Source organism: Caloenas nicobarica, chromosome 1, assembly GCF_036013445.1.
Source record: "Caloenas nicobarica isolate bCalNic1 chromosome 1, bCalNic1.hap1, whole genome shotgun sequence".
In the NCBI taxonomy this organism is placed as follows: domain Eukaryota; kingdom Metazoa; phylum Chordata; class Aves; order Columbiformes; family Columbidae; genus Caloenas; species Caloenas nicobarica.
In genome coordinates this window covers 194,275,820-194,292,987 of record NC_088245.1, presented here as the reverse complement: position 1 = coordinate 194,292,987, position 17,168 = coordinate 194,275,820, and the positions used below count along the sequence as shown (strand labels likewise).

The 17,168-nt window shown below is 39.8% G+C and overlaps 1 protein-coding gene across 1 annotated transcript in view; it reads right to left on the bottom strand.

Moving 5' to 3' along the window:
• Positions 1 to 17,168, bottom strand: part of ATP8A2 (ATPase phospholipid transporting 8A2) — a 301,460-nt gene that overhangs the window by 23,126 nt on the left and 261,166 nt on the right. Inside the window, exons 33-34 of the mRNA XM_065654983.1 lie at positions 6,812 to 6,900; positions 805 to 909 (exon numbers count right to left, since the gene is read on the bottom strand). Coding sequence (XP_065511055.1) covers positions 805 to 909; positions 6,812 to 6,900 — 194 coding nt within the window. The remainder of the gene's footprint in view (positions 1 to 804; positions 910 to 6,811; positions 6,901 to 17,168) is intronic.

Below are 17,168 nucleotides of genomic sequence, written 5' to 3'. Positions count from 1 at the left end.
GTTTGCTAAAATCCAGTTTAATGATCGTGTAGTTTCTTAGCAAGTCATGTGGTGCCATATTGTGTAAGGAATAGAAGAGTTAGTTCTAAAACCTTTTTGAACTTGGGGAGCTTTTCTGACCAGCTGATGCAGAACCACATTCTGAGATGGTAAATGAAACTGTTGGATGCAAAAGCCTCACTATGATTTTCTTTAGCTTCTTTCAGAAGAGACAAAAGTTCCCACACAACACATACTCTCCTCTTACAATGAAAGATTCAGTAATAGCAGTATGTTCAAGTCCATATGGTGTGGATATAAGGGAGAGGCACAATGAGAAACTGAGAGCCCTGAAAGCAAGGGCCTGTAACCTGCAGCAGAAAAAAGGCAAAAGCATTAAAAAAACCCCTTAAGGTGAGACTGAATGAAGTTGTAGGGCACACTGAATTAGTTTTCCTTTTAGCTACAGTCTTCATATCCTGAGTCACAGACTGTTTCCTCCCCTGACATGGTTATCAGATTTTTTTTTTTTTTTGATGACATGCAACAAAATCCTTTCAAGACCAGTCTGGCCAGGTAATAGCCAAGCAGGGGACTGAGCAGCAGTTTCCAATACAGCCTCACAGCAATAATGTAGGAGAAATGAAACTGGAAGGGCTGATTCCAGTGGGAGCAAAAGACATGAAAATGAACAACAATAAATGAATCATACAGGAGAGAAGCCTTCTTACGCTGTCTGGAAGCAGATTTGAATGGTGAATGAGAAATAGGGAGGGGAGAGGACAAGAAGGGTCTGTTTTAAACATGAGCATAGACTTGCCCTACCTCTTTCCATTGCTATCACGAAGCATGGCTTTTCCCAGCTCCCTTGTCTTCGTCTCCAACTCCTGAACTTGCTCCAGCAAAGTTTTATGGTAGGTATGCTTGGCCCTGTACCGCAAGGAAAAGACAAAAAGAAAAAACAAAAAAGCCATGTGAACATTTGTTTTGCTACCAAACCCCGATTTTACTTCTCAGATGAGAGGTGCAGGGCCTTCCCTTGAAGGATTTGGGATTTGCATTTTTGTATGCATGTCAGTTCAGGTTCACAATATCTGGGAAATATTACATAAGAAATGAAAAATCAGAAAGACTTCAAATTCAGCAGAACTCGGCTGCTTCAACATAACACTCAAAATCTAAACAAGCAACAAAGCTACGGGACTATGGAGACCTGACACCGCTGCCGTGGGACTGCTCAGGACCCTGGCGTTCAAACAAAAGAGCTGGGATTCATTGAATATTCATGGCAGTAAAACATGATTCTACTCTGTCTTTTGAGTTACGTGTGGCATTGCTCTGAAAACCTGAGAAGAGTCTCAGATAATAATTGCCATTCAAGTCCTTTTATTTTCATTTATCAGCTCACATGACTTGGAAAGGCACTTCTCTCCCCACTGAGCTTTCAAAGTGACAGTAACAAGACTGGCTGTGTCCTATTTTCTTTTCCAAGAGCAATCCATGCACCACACATGCAAGCAAAATTTGGAAAGCGATGTCCCCCATGAAGAGACTTCTCCCCCGTCCAGTTTCACCTACTGCTCCAGTGCTATTATACCTAAATTACATTGATAAAAGGAGACAATCTAGTCCCCCTGTCTTGATATGTACAAAGCAATAACACAAAATGCAGGGATCTTTCTCCAACGGGCAGGTTTTGATCAGCTTCCTCTTTTGTGTCATTTAAAGAAGGACAAGTGTCCCATGAGATAATACCGACTTGCATGTGACTGCATAATAAGCCTAAAACCAAGGTGGAGCCAAGTCACCTGAGACACCACTTGCTTCAGAGCATTAAAATAATATTCTTCAACTCTAGAGATAGCAAAAATTTCTTTACAAGTTTTACACAAATCTTTAGCACATATGTGATAATCTTTGACCAATGATGTAAAACAATGTCAAACTCCCTCTAGCAGAAAAATAACTGGTGTATATGTAACTAAAATAATGAAGATGCATTTGTTTTTAAAAAACATAATTCTTATTAGTCCTTCCATGAGGAATAAGAAGAAGACCACAAAATCTCAGCTGTTTTTATATTAGACGACAGTGCCTTCATATTAACGCTAAGTTACCCAAGTCCTCTGGTCTTTGTGTTGCTGAATTAGGCCCCAAATGTCTCAAAATGAGAAGCTGAAATGAAAACCACTTTTCAAAACACATTTGCATTTAAGAGGAAATAAAGGAGAACAACAAAAGATGAAACACACCAAAGTCTGGAAGTAAAGGATATCACGATGCACTTAGAGCACCCTATTAAACCACCAAAGATGTATGATTTGCAAGGGAACACCAACGGACTATGACAGAAGAAGTCAGTAGCAAGGATATTTTTAAGACGTATAATGTCTCAAGAATGTGAGATGACTTGAGTCTGCACAGAAATTAATTAGATTCAAGTTCCTATAACTAGTTAGGCTAATGATTAGACTGGTCTCCTATTTGAGGAAGGGAAACTATAGCGATTAAAGTGAGAAAGCTTTGAGCTATTAGTTCTTAGAATCTTCACAGCTGACTTCACTATCACACCATTTGAGTAAATACATTGAAATTTTCACCTTGAACTCATCTCTTACCTTTTAAAGAAGCTGTACACACTATTGCAAACTTGAAGACTGAATATGTTTGGAACTTCCCATGTCCTTTATAACCAGTTTTCCCACAGACAAGAGCACAGAAATCTACAGGTTATTCTATCTCTCCCAAGGTTCCATATTTATCTTAACATACACCATAAGAGATGAGAGAGGGTTTTTTTGTTTGTTTGTTTGGTTGGTTTTTTTCCCCTTAAAGTGAATACTGAATTCAAAATTTAACACAACAGAGCCTGAGCAACGAAGTTCAGTTAGTGCAGCACAGCATAAGGAGGCATTGCAGTGATATTTCACTATATGGAAAAAATACTGTTGTCTTGAAGTTGGGAGTACTGAAATATTTTGTAAGTACTGTAAATGATGAAATATATGGACTCTGCTGTGGCTGAGTACCTATAAAGCAACAATAAACCCACAGGTAATTGTTATGCATTGAGTCACTCCTTCACTTGGAAGAAAGAGCAGTCATGGAAGAGTTTGTAATTAAGTATTTATAAAAAGGGCCTGAGCTAACCTATCCACATGCTTCTCTGAAAACAAATACTAAGATACAGTATTACAATTGCCTCAGAGTCTGGGCTTGCTCCCATCAAAGCCAAGTGCAAACACTCCAAGGACTGCTGGCAACAGAACTGAATACATCATGACTTTTTTACAATAGCACATTATTAAATTTTGATAGACAAAAATACAGGTAGAAGTCTTAACTTTTATCTTGTACTTTACAAGTGGCCCTAGATGCACGATCAGCCCTCAATAAATTGTGAAATCTTGTGTTCAGTGTTACTGTTCAGCTAAAATTTGATGCGTTACATAAAGGCAAACTCACCTTTCCCTCCCAACACGGACCATAAGAACAGGCAAAGGGTTCTCTTTCTATTTTTGGGTGGCCCTTCCCCTTCCAAGCCAGGGAAGTGCACAGCTTCACTTTGCTGCCCTAGGAGGATATTTAGGGGGTTCAGGAAGCCAGAATCCGCCAGGGAGAAGTGTGGTTACATTCATTAACTTTTCCCAAACCCAAAGACACACCTACTCTGGCTCATTATCCTCAACACCATTTTAGGAGTCTTGTGCTCCAGGGACTGCAAGCACATGCAAGGATGGGAAAAGCTCCTCATACCTTCTCTCTTACTTGCACTGCAGAGCTGCCAAGTGCAACATGCTTCTTCCCTCGCGGTAAAAAAACTGCATGAAAATTTTGGTAACGATTGGAAGCATCAGGAAATTTTTCACTGTAGCACTAAGTATTGAGACACCAATTATTAATAAATTCTTGCCTAGCTTTGCTGGAATACACTATGTATTTTTATGATTCCCACATAGCTTTGTGGCTCAGCTATTTTGAGACTTCCTAGCACCAGTGACATGTATTCAAGTGACATGTGCCAACTGTGAGGAAGCACTCACCTTATAAAGTTCTGTTCATTTAAATAGTAGCACAACTGGGACTTTTTATAAGGCAAAAACCAAATCCAAACCAAGCCACTGAATTCAGGGTAGTGGACCAAAGTTAACGTGGTATTGCAGCCAAGCATTAATAATAAGCTTCCTTCTTTTTTAAAGAGAGTTTTCCACATTTCCTTGATTCACTTTAAAAAAAAAAAGCAAATGTTAAAGCCTAGAGCAGCGGAGAACATGGGAGATAAGAGGTGTGTTGACAACTGTAGCCTGTGTAACAAAGGGAACATGTAAAACTAGCTCTTGTTTCCAGCATTACAAGTTTTAATAGTGGATGCAGCACAGAAATTTAGAAACTAAGATTTATATGGGTTTGAAACGCACTTTCCCATCCTTTTTAACCTTCTTCCAGACAAAAACTCTGTACTGCATCCATGGTTTTCTAGCAGTATTTTGTACTGAAATTAGGCATGTACCTTCTGGGTCACATGGATGCTCTTTCTGCAGACATATGCTTCATGTCCAAAAGAAACTGAAAGGGCTAAATTCCATGACCAAGAGAAGTCAGAGCTGCTGGAATTTTATGGCCAAACCCAGATTCTGCTGGATTACAGACAGCAATGTGGTGTAACCACTGCTGTGGAAATGCGCCAGCTGATTTCCAGAGGCCCTAGGCTCAAGTTTTGAATGGCAAGCCTCTTGGAAAGGAAACAGACCTTTACTCCTTCCATATGGCAGTGCTGATAGCTGTGTCATTTCATTTATCCTAGTTAAAATGTTAATGGTGTTAATTTTTCAGTGATGGGCTAAAACAAAAAGAGTCCTGCTCAGAGAACAGATTTTTTGCTTAATGTTGATAGGAGCCTCCTGTTTAAAATCTGTTGGGAAAATATTTACTCTATCAATCATAAACGTTTGTCTTGAGAGCTTCACAATCTCTTTACATTCTTGGTCTGAACCACTGAAAGGATTATGTTGCTGAGATTTCTCTAAGAAATATTAAAGAACCAGCTGAGTCAGTAACAGAGTTTTAAATGATTAATAGCTGAGGATGAGCCTGCCTCGGTCTGGCCTATTTTAGAATTCTTGAGTCATTTTTGCCAAGAACTGACAAGAACAGAGGACAACTTCAGGACATTCAACTATCATGAAAACATTCCAAAAACTAAAACATAACCTTGAACACCTAAATATATATTTGATTGCTGATGCTGCAAACCGTTCAGCTCCTATTCAGCTTTAATCAGAAATGCAGTCCCACTGACTTCTAAGCAGGTAATTTTAAATAATGCCTGACACAGTAGCAGGGCCTGTTACGCTAAAAGAATTCTAAGATTTTTTTCAGAGCTTTAAAAAGCAAATCATAGAGACAGCTAAATATCTAAATTTTGGCCTCAGCTTTAGAATTTTAAAATAATTTTTAATTGGAGAGTTTAATTAGTGTAACAAAAAACCCTCTAGTGTGCTAGACTATTAAATCACAGTTTGGCCTGAACAGAAATTTTACATTATGACACCTAGTTTTAATTTTAGCAGTGTAGCTCACAAAAGTTAAGCTGAGGAAGAAAACAGGAAAACATTTAAGTAGTAGTACTGATTGGTAGATTTGCATAGTACTATTTTAATTCAGCTGTGCTATCAACTCCATAGAAAGAAAAAAGATTTTAAAAAATAGGCATGTGACGTGATTTATCCTTTTATGCCAGTTTTTGAAACGTGCCTGCGTCTGGGAAACTTTATGCTTTTTTTAGTACTTTTTGCATTTCATGGTAAAGAAGATTGGTGGACTTCGCAGTGTTAGGTTTTCAGTCAGTTCATGATCTTAAAGGTCTTTTCCAACCTACATGATTCTACGACCCTAAGAATCTTCCTTGGCTGACCAGCTGCTCTGGAGCAACACTGGAGCAAAGTGTTACATATTAAGAGGCTTCCACTTTGAGCCTTTGTGACATGTGACAAGCTAAACTATGTTTCCTCTCCACTCCAGCTAAGATCTGCCTTTTTGCCCCAGGTTGGAATGCCCAAAAGGATGAAACCTTTGGTGCTTGACACACTTAAAACCAAACTGAACAAAACACCAGAAATTCTAAATGAAAACTCTACTTCTGCATTCCAAATTGCAATGGTAGAGAAGGTAAGTTGCTTCTCCTTAAATCCAAGTTCTTGAAATTGCTTGCTTTCTGCAATGCATTGAAAACATGCATTTTTGAGTGCAGGGGATTACACAGGCTTGTATTTCCCAAGGGTTGTTCCTCCTCTCTGGGCAGTGAAGGAATCGTTAAGACTTCACTTCAGCCATAGAGTGCTGAGTATTGCTCTTCTCTCAGTTAAGCCTTGGAAGACTCACTGTTGAAGGAGAACCTAGAGAGCAGCTGACAAAGAACTGGGAGCTCACTGGGTATGGATGAGAGTGCCACATTTTTACTTTCTAAGTAACCTTAGCCAAATCAAGCAAATTATTTCCTCCTTTTCAGGAATAGGAAATCTCTGATGTCCGATTTCAATTTGCCTCTAACAAAAGGTTAGATGATACCAATAGTTGTAACATGACATACCTTCATTACTCAGACAAGGCTGCCTCTTGCAAATTCAGGACTATTCATTCCCTCATATTGCTGGTTGCATTGGGAAGTGAGAAATAACTCTTGCTTCACTTTGCTCAGAGGTCTTTCAAAGAAGTATCACCATTTTGCATACACTGAAAGGCATCATAATTCTTTACAGAACAACACTGGACTGGACAACCTATGCACACAGAATAATTCCTATAACCCCGAGAGGACCGGTTCGGGACTTACGCTGTCCATGCCACATCTTTAACAAGGCATGCGGTGGGCACAAGAAACAAGCCAAACCAGAAGTATCCACATCTTAACACCATTCCAGCCTGTGAAGAAAACAAACACATAAATCATGAGTATTTGCAAGCCATTACATGTTAAGTGGTTGTTTACAAGGAAAAGGTAGAGCGATGGCATCCATGATCTGGGTGATGTTGAAACTTGGTGGTGGTGGGGAAGTCTCATCAACTCTTAACAGAAATTAGGCCTGTCATTAACAAATAGAAATGGCATTTCACATTGTAACCATTCCTTATGATCTCAAATGCCTTAGAAATTTCAGAAAAAACAAGTGTTTTGACCAAACCCTCCACTGACATTAATCTGTGGATCCAGGCAGACTCATTTTCACTCACAAAGAGCAATATTAGTACATTTAGCTTGCACTTTTGACTATCTTTTGTGCCCTTTGCTTTTTGCTCTTTCTACCCGCTGTTCTAGATCTCTGATCAGCATCAAATTGACATGAAAAAAATGCATTTATCACTAAAATGTTTCACTTAAATACAGCACTTCCTGTTCAAACTACCGCTGCCTGAAACCCAGGGTGGGAAAGACTTGCTCCTGTCCTGCAAATGGCCTTTTTTACAAACAAAGAACTCAAAGTTTATATTTGCGTTTTTCTCATTGTTGTAATTGCTTGAAGAAAAAGCTCGCTAGGATTTGAGAAGGAAGATATCTGGAAACCCTGCAAGTCCCAGCAGACACACAGAGTTATGGAATAAAATTGAAATATAGCATTATTTACAGAAAAGCTATTGTAGGTCATCAGAATCTTTTACAGATGAATTAATAGTATGGCCTGGGTTTGCTACACAGAAGACTTAAGGTGACCTCACCACCTCTTGCATGCACACACACACACAGACTTCCCACAAGAATCATTCAAGTTCACTAATACATTAGAAACAGAAAGGTGTTTTCCTGTAATCACTCATGTGAAGCACGTAAGTTAAACAGGGGCAGAAAGGTGTCAACAGCCTTTCCAGTGGCTACCCACATTTTGCTCTCTTGCCAGTTATGGACGCAGCCACATCCCTTCCCCAAAACCTTTACTTCTCACTATTTTACATGCCACATACAACACACACACACACGATATCTACTGATGTTCACATGTGTGATTGTAACCGAAGGCAGGGAGGCCAATACCCCCGGACAGCAGGCTGAAACAGCCACGTCCCCCTGTCAGGCAGGTACACAAGGGAGCAGCAGCCGGCAGTGCCCAAGTGTCAGGGTGTTTTTACAGGCAAACACAGCTACAGAACAAGGAACCCGACAAAATGCCTAGTAGCCTTTGAAATAAACCATGGGAAGACAAAATTTGTAATTATACCCTTTGTAAGACAAATGCGGTTGATCACAACAGCAGGAACTTCCACCACTTGCTACAGCAAAGCTTCCAAAGAGAGAAAAGCCATCACATTGCATTGCCAGGATGCCCATCCAGCATCTTCTTCTGGTGTTGATCTCGGTTTAAAGTTGTCCACAACTCAAGTCATATTTAACAGCAGCTTGCCCTTGGATTGCCAAGTAGTGAGTACTTCCAAAAGCGTTTTTCACTTTTAAATGTTAAATCCTGCATGCCATTGCTGGACTGACAGATCAGTGGTAAATCTTGTACTGAAACCAAGAGCGAGCTAGACTGTGCTAAAACATTTACGGACACTTTGCCACCCACACAGACAGTAAGCAAACACATTCCAGTCCCAGAATCAGCTCTCAGTTATTTGTGAGCCTTCATGCCTCCTTTCGTGTGAGAATGTCAGAAGCATACAGGCAGTTTTGATCTATGCTTATTTAAGGAAAAGGATGTGCAGGACTAAGAGGGAAATCATAACTTTATCGTTAGCCAAAGAGGTGAACTGTAATAACACACTGGCAAAACATAATGAGATTTATCCTTGTGCTGCTTTTTTGTTTGTCTGCAAGTGCCTGCAAGTGCCAGCAGACTAATCACATCAGCATTTCCACTGACCACCCCTCCATTGCCTGCGCTAATAAAGGGCCATAGCATTCTCTATACATTTTCTGCTATTTTTGCTTCAAATATTTTATGTTCCACTTTTTTTTTTTTCTTTTCTAGCTGAAAGCAACTTGACACATTTTCAAAGTGCAGAACAATCCAAGTATGTGTTCAATAGAAGTTTACATGTAATTATTGTTGTTATAAATGTTGGCATCTCAGTCAATGGCTATGAGTTTGGACATCTCATATGCTAAGCAAGACACCAAAAAAGGACCTTCAAGGCAAATAATTTTGACTGCAATTATGCATTTCACTCAAACATTATGTCCAAAAACTGCATCATAACAGTAAAACTACTCATCTCCTCTGAACCCTGTCAGACACTCACTTTACTACTGGCAAACCTTTTTCCACACAAGCCTCTAAAAAGATTTTACTCCATTCCCGATGTTGGGAATCTGGAAGGTTTCTTCCCTGCTTATCTCTAGTTTCCTCATGGAGTTACGTGACTTCTGTGCTGCCTGACAGCACACTGGTTTGTCTTGCACGCAGAGCTCTGCCTCTGAACTCTGCCTCCTCTCTGCTCACCGGACAGGAGCTCCTCAGCAGAGGATTCACGGAAACCACCCAACATGTTCTGTGGACATCCACAGACCGCCTTTTTAGGGTATTCTCCAACTTGTGGGATAGAGGGCTGGCTGGTGAACAGAAGCTATAGTAAGAACACCTGTATATCACAGCAAAGCCTTCCTCAGGCTTCCCAGCTGTTGCTGTGCTCCATTCCAGTTGTTCGGCTTTTCATGGGAGCAGCAAAGACAGTTCTGCAATCCATCCTCAGTGAAACATGGCATTTCCATACCCAGTCCCAACGAATAACACCTTTCAGCTATCAGTTATCTCCCCCAGATAAGAAAAGCAAAGCTTAAGAGGAACCACCACCATTTTTTTTTCTTTTTTAAGAAGGTCACAGGAGGAGGAATAGAAATAGTTTGTTTTTTAAACAAATTCAAAATTTGACCAGCTCTGTCATCACACAGGCCCCACGAAACAAAACAGAGTCATTTTTATTCTGTCTACTGATGTAAACATTAGTGACTAGCACATCCAAAGCCAACTACCAGAAACCATTAATCACCTGGCACCCCAAACCCACTTGAGACTAATGCAAGTCCTCCAGCTGAAGACATTGCAGCTTAAACTGCTCCCATCGGCAGGCTGCCTTCCAAGCATGGATGAGGCTGTCACAGGAAAAATCACTCATTTTAGAGGAGTGATAACGTTTGTTAAAATGAAAGAACGGAAACAAGAAAGGAAAACTTAACTCCAGTTATGTCACAACTGAGGATCAAACCATTCAGATCCCGATACCCTTCACCTCCCAACTGGTTTTATAAGGTTAGTTACTTGCTTTTTTTTCTTTTAAACACAGTAAAACAGCAATAGTACTGGCCAGTCAAAATGACTAGAAGATCTGCTCTGTACCATTACTCTAGAAAGCCTAAGTTAAGGGCTTTGTTGCTGTTGTTGTTTGTTTGTTTTAAATCAAGGACATGCTCTACACAAGCATATCAGTTCGGGAATAGATTGTTTAAAAAACAATCTTAAATTCCAATATGGAACACGTGTCAAACTCGTTTCTTCCTTTTACTATTCTTTCTTGGCACCCAAGTAAGCATCAGTCATAGTTTTACTGTAGCGATGCCACTATTTTCAACAACAACTTCCAAGGAGAACAAGGCCAGAAGTGCCCAGGGATGGGAAGTCATATCCAGATTGCTTTGGTATTCTCATCACAGCATGGTTAGACAACAACTAGGGACCACTGAACGATTCAGACAAACCACACGAGGGTCTCAATTATATCATTCAAGAAAAGTGAGACAAAATTTAAATTCATATTTTGAATAATAAAGCCTTTATATTACTTCCTTTCCTCATATATCCATGCAACCTAACTCTGATAAAAAATAGACAGCAAAAGCATAGCATCAGGATGGAAACAGCTGGCTTTATATTTACAGTGTAACAAAAGTTACTGGAACTGTGCCTGGATCCTGATCATAGCTGTCTCCACAAGGCATGGATAAGAACCCAATAAGCTGCCCAATTATGGTTTCATATTCACTCAATTCCAACTTTATACGGTAGGGGTCCAAGTCCAGCCTTCAGTCAGGTGATGACAGTCACATCACTTTGGTCCCCACTAGTCAAATGTGGATGATAGCATGGCATTGGCATGCCTTGGGTAGCACTTAGGAAAGGAGGAGAGAGCTAGAAGATGGACACATGATTATCGTGAAGGATTCACATATGGTAACAGCAAAAGAAATGGTCATTGCCATCACGGAGATACTATTGATCTAGGTATCTATGACACTGAAGGATCCAGCTTGCGAGTGACATGTAGCTAGAGCTGCAAGTGCAATTCCTCTGCCCTGCTGCTCCATCGGCATTGCCTCGATAACCAAAGCAGAAAGCAGAGCATCACTCACAGGCAGTTAACCCCACCTTAAGGAAACCAACTGAGATGCACCAGGTCGGCATCTCTGCCAGTACCTCTCCTCCCTCCGTTCTAGACCAGTGGTTTGGTCTGAGCACAGCACTTGAGAAGCGCTAAAGCTGGGGCAGATGAATCCCAGCTGGTCACTCTGCTCCTGTCCCATGTTAGGCAAGTGCCTTGCAAGCACGTTTGTTATTCATTCGATGAGGACAGTTTTCTCTAAAGCCAGCACGGTGTATAAACAAATACGCTGTTCTTGATGAGAAGCTCAGGCATTAACACTGGGACGCATCACGTAAATGCTCCTACTTAATCTGCAAACTCTCAGATTCTGGGAAAGATAGACTTTCATTTGCTCTGTAGATTCAATAGGGATTATTCAGAAACCACTTTAAAGGTCTAGGAAATATTGTCAGTGGAAAGTAAAACACACTCTACCCCAATCTTGAAATTGTTGTGCTCTTAGTGATGTTGCACCTTAGACAACTTTGCTGCAGATTTTTTTTTTATTGTTTCTTTGGGGTTTTTTAAATGCTTTTCATGAGTAAATTTGAAGCCTAACCAGTAGGAAGAGGAACAGGTTCCACAAATGAAAAAACTATCCCAAATTATGAAAAATAACACTGTGAAAACTCCTCTGCAAATATCTGATGCATTTACACAGTTTGCAGACCATTACCCAGCCCTGTTTTGCTTTAAAGAACTGCACCGTGCACCCTCTGCATGTTCTGAGTCTTCTTGAGACTGAGTGTTTCAGTGCCAGCACTGGGCAGTTTTCTTCTTTCAAAAGACCTAAAAGCTTAATCTTTAAAGGGCAAAAATATTAAATCCTTATCAACCAAGTGGCTGAATAGATCTTAAGGAGACAAACACATGCCATGCAACAACTGGAAGATATGATGTCATAAAGCAATCCATTTATCATAAATTATTCTGAAAGCATTGACTGACAATGGCTTTCTCCCACTTTAAATGATAAAACAGCATTTGTCAGATTCAGTCAAAACCTCCTACTGTTTCTATTAGCTTATGTGGAATGATCAGTATCTCCATCCCTTGAGGTTACACTGTACAAAATACACAGATTCTGTTATAATTACTGTATTACGCAAGATCCTTGAAGTGCTACAAATACTATACCAACCTTAAAGATCACATACATTAAAATCCAAGTGCAGAGAGATGACACAGGGCTTGCTCATGGTCATGCAAACCAATTGCAGAGCTGGGTAGATTGCCCAAGTCCATCAATTAAAATCATGCTATACAGGAGACTGAGCCTACTGGAGCCCAAGTATGAAATACAATAAATATCCAAGAACGTGGTCTCAAAGATTTTTCCCTGTGCGCGTTGGAACATAACCTAGCCTCAACATGAGCCAGTGCTTAAGAACTTTTCCCCTCAATGCAATTGTAGCCAGCCCAGGCTGGCCAGATTTACTAGATTCAGGGCTGACAGGTGTGATCAACAGATTTACCAGCTCCCTCTTCAACAAGAATCTTGGCTGGAAATGCGCCTGAAGAATAACCCCTTTGGATTAGTGGCCGAGTGTTAAAAACGAGGCAGGAGAATTTGATTTCCCCTCCTGTTTACACCACTGGGAGTCAGGAGTACCTCAAATGAAACGAGCGGAGCTCCACCACTGAAAGGCTGGCTGGATATTTCCATGTCTGAAACAAAGATGTGCAATGTTTTCCATAATGTAAGAGTTTTCACTCTAAAATGACTCAGATGAAAACAATGACCTCACTGGCTGGCTGGATTTAACACAATGACACATTGGTCCAGGCTCAACCCTATTTCCTCCCTCTCCCGCTCTCCTCTCATATAGCCGTATCCCCCTGAAAGCCGTAAAAGGAGGAGAGAAAAAAAATCTGATACCTCACTCAGATATTTTACCCCTTTTTCTCAATTTTGCCAGTCATACTTAAAACCATATGAACGTCTAGAGTAAGAAATCTGTCCACTGTCTAGCTTCCATGACATAGTTTATCAAGCTTACAGGTAATTTTAATGTAATACTTGGATTTAAGTGTAGGGAGAGACAACAGGAGAGGTACTTTGAGCAAAAAAAAAAAATTCCACCACAGTATCAGAGAAGCATATATTTGGCATTCCTAGTAAAGCCCAAACGATTTTGAAATATAGGTCTCAGGCAAGAAGCTTTTTGTTAAAGAAGTTGCTAGTCACAATGGTTAAAAGAAAGCATGAAAATACAAACTGAAGTACAGAAAATCCAGAAAAATATAATGGTAACTCAAAAGAGACCAATCACTTGCTTGAAATTCTTTAACGATCAGAAAATTCCAGGAATTGGCAATATAAACCTACAAAACCAGAAATTACTATCTTTAAGGGGGGAAAAAAAACCCAAACGACTTCATATACACTGCCATGATTTTGGAGAAACTAGTTAGAGCTGTAACACCATAGAAGCACAGTGAAATCCTCAGATCTTCTACCCCTTTTTATTTTCTTGTTAGGAACTACTTTTCCATAAAGGAAGAAAACAGCAAGGTAGCAACCTATTGTTATTTTTTTCCTTAATATAACTTACAGGAATTAATATTTAAAACATAAATGAATATATGATTGGTCAAATGTGTCCCAAAGGGTGTTAATAAGCTCTGTTCTGTCTTAACTAAAAACATTCTACATATGCAGCCTCGCCTGAAAAAAAATTACTATATCTCATTACATAATTAGTACACAACACCACCAATTAAACAAGGAGCCTGCCCATGTTACTCGCCATTATCCTCTGGTAGAGAATTTAGAAAAATCAATCAGATAGTGGTTTAATTTGATTTTATGGTTCACTGGTAGTGTAAACTGTGATGCAATTTCACGCAGCCTATCATTTCTTTTTCATTCTTGGTTACAATAAGCTCAACAAAAAATGTAAATGAATGTTTCTTCAAAGTCATTTGGAAAAGACAGTTAGTTAAAAATTGCTAGTAAAATCATGCTTGATGTAAAAGGATATGAGTGGGTTCTTGAAATTTTATTAGAGAGCACAGATCTCATTAACCAAAGAATCTTCTCCTTGATGCGGATGAAATATCTCAGTAAATCTTCGGATAAACAGCACCAGGTGCTAATTATTCTTCCTGGTTAAAAACCCCTAGAAATACCATTCTGTATTAGCCTGAGCTCCCCCAGGACAAATTAAAATTACTGAAAAAAACTCATTCCTTCCTTTAAACACATTCTTGGGGACCATGAACACCTTGGAAAAAAACTGATGCAGAGGACAGTGTTGATGGCATCCCAGATTTATTTTTTCCTTACCTGAGTCAGGCTTGATACCACTCTGAATAATAAGATAGTTTGAGTTTGCTGAGATGTCTGCTATTAGGTGGTTATGCAACATAATATAACCTTCTTTTATTGTAGGTGTATGAACCGGCACTGAGGATGCGGGAGAGCAGGCCCATGGGTACTTACCTGCGGCTGGGGGTGACCTGCCACGGTGCTGGAACTTCACTGAACCCCGGTAAAAATCTGTGTGAAACTCTGCTTCCCACCCAGCGCAAAAGCAACGCCACTCCTGCAGAGGTTTTTTAAGAACCTTTGCAGTTTTTCTTTCCTTCCTCCACAAATGAAACCAACACAGGCACAAATAGAAAGAACAAAGTAAATTTGAAACAGTAACTTTGATAAACCTGACAATGAAACGGTTTGCCTTGTTCACTGTTTCACGCACTTTAGTATAAACTTCTACTCTGCATATAAAAATAAATTTATCCTTTACGTTACATTTCTCCTTTTGAAGTCATGTTCAGCATGTAACCACTCTGGTTTAGTGCCTATAACTTTTTCTGTTCAGGTTTTAATAGTAACCACTCTTGTATAGTAGCTGCCGTTATTTAATAACTGTGCCTTTATCACGAAAGCTGCAGGGGAAAAAAAATTAAATTTTACAGAACCCACCTTTGAATTTAATCTCCAAGGGAATAATCATGTTTAGCCAAGTTACACCTACAAAAAGAGTCAGAACCTTCAAATTTCCTGACTTTGTGTGTTGAAATTTTCCAACTGTGCTACCGCAACAGCACTGGCTTCACCACAAACCCCACACGTTTCCAGATCCTTCCTCCTCCCCAGTACTAGTGAAGTAGCATCCCCAAGTTAAAAGGTGTTCTACCAAGAGCAGAAAAATCACTTTCAGGAACCCTAGTCTTATTCCACCTCTATCACAGTTCCATGGGCATGTGTCCTAACCTCAGAGAAAACACAGAAACCTCGGGGGAGTGTTTTGAAAATAATTTTTAAACTGTTTTAGTTGTATATCGAAAACCAGCCTTTTTGAAATATATGTATCACATAATGCTTCTCCATCTCACTTAATTGTTTTACTTTTTTTAAAAAAAATCATCTTTGAAGTTGGCATTTATTCCTTTTCTATTTGTTTTGCCACGTAGTGTGTCTTTCTACCAAACAGTCTGTGCTTTTTTAGACCGTCTCCAGAAGAGGGATTAAAAAATAAAACATAAACCACATTAAGCTACACTATTAAATATTTCAAGTAAGTATAATTAGGTGTCTATCCACTCACCCAGACCATCTAAACAATCTTGCCTTGAGTGAAGCTGCTGACCAAAACTCTCATTCTACAGCACATACAAAGATCTGGAAAGACCAGTGGCAAAACTTTCATCCATAATAGTTCAGAAATAGATTCTGCACCTTGTTCCATTTTGCAAATAAGTTGACTTTAGCAAGACTGCTGCTCTCCAGAGATGGGACACGCAGGCACCCGTACATGCAGGCAGCTTGTCGGAAAGTTCTGGAACTCTGCACACGGTTTGCTGCTTGCAGTGAGCTACAGCACTGGGACGTGCACATGGAAAGCACTGTGGTTTTTGATGGTTTGCTTATAAACTTATTTCCTGATATGGATAACACTATTCCCCATGTCTCACATTGTGGAGATTCCTTAATAGTTCAAGAATTCCAGAAAATGGCTGATAGCCACATACCATGAATTAGATCTCAAAACTCAAGGCTCAGAGAAGGAGATATTTTCCAGTTTTTCAGCCCAGGGTCTAGGCTTACAAATCAATGAGCAAGTTGAATTCTTACTGAAGTCAATAGCAGCTGAAAGTACATCACTTCCATACAGAGGACTCTGCATTCTGCAAAACTACGTCCTGTAAACTCAATTTTATAGATCTTCACCTGTTTTCAATCTGTTACAGCAATAGTTCACTTGAATCAGATAACAGTCATTACTTACCCATGTTATATTTCTCCAGAATGAGCAGCTTACTAGCTCAATCACTACATATCCACTTGAGATTTTATCTTAACCATTGGGTATAGTAGCTGAGTGATGTTCTTAAAGCATATTCTGAATGCAGTTAGCTCAAAGTTTTCGTTACCATCATACTGTCCCTCCTGAAGGCCCTAAAGACTTTGGGTTATTTCACAGCACAGACCGCAGCTCAACTCAGATCAATGAAGTCTTACTACAAATGGGCACTTTTTCCCATAAAACCTTGATTCTTTCCTTACTTTTAAGTCCCAGGGCAGTTTATTTCATTGCTTGAGCACATACGACCTCTTCAGCTTTGTGCCTTGTATTATCACATACAAAGTACACGTGCAATCGTTCCCACCACTCTCTCTTACCAAAACCTAGAGATGCATCCTATCTCTCCCTTCTTCCTTTCACCCTTTACCAATATCTTCATAACAACAGCACCAAAAAAACACCCCACCACCACAGTAATGATTCACATTAATTCTCTTTTCCACATCACAAATCACAGCTACGGATGCCTGCTCTGAATCTATAAATAACTGAATTGCAGCCCAAAGTCAGCTTCCCAGCCCACAGAGA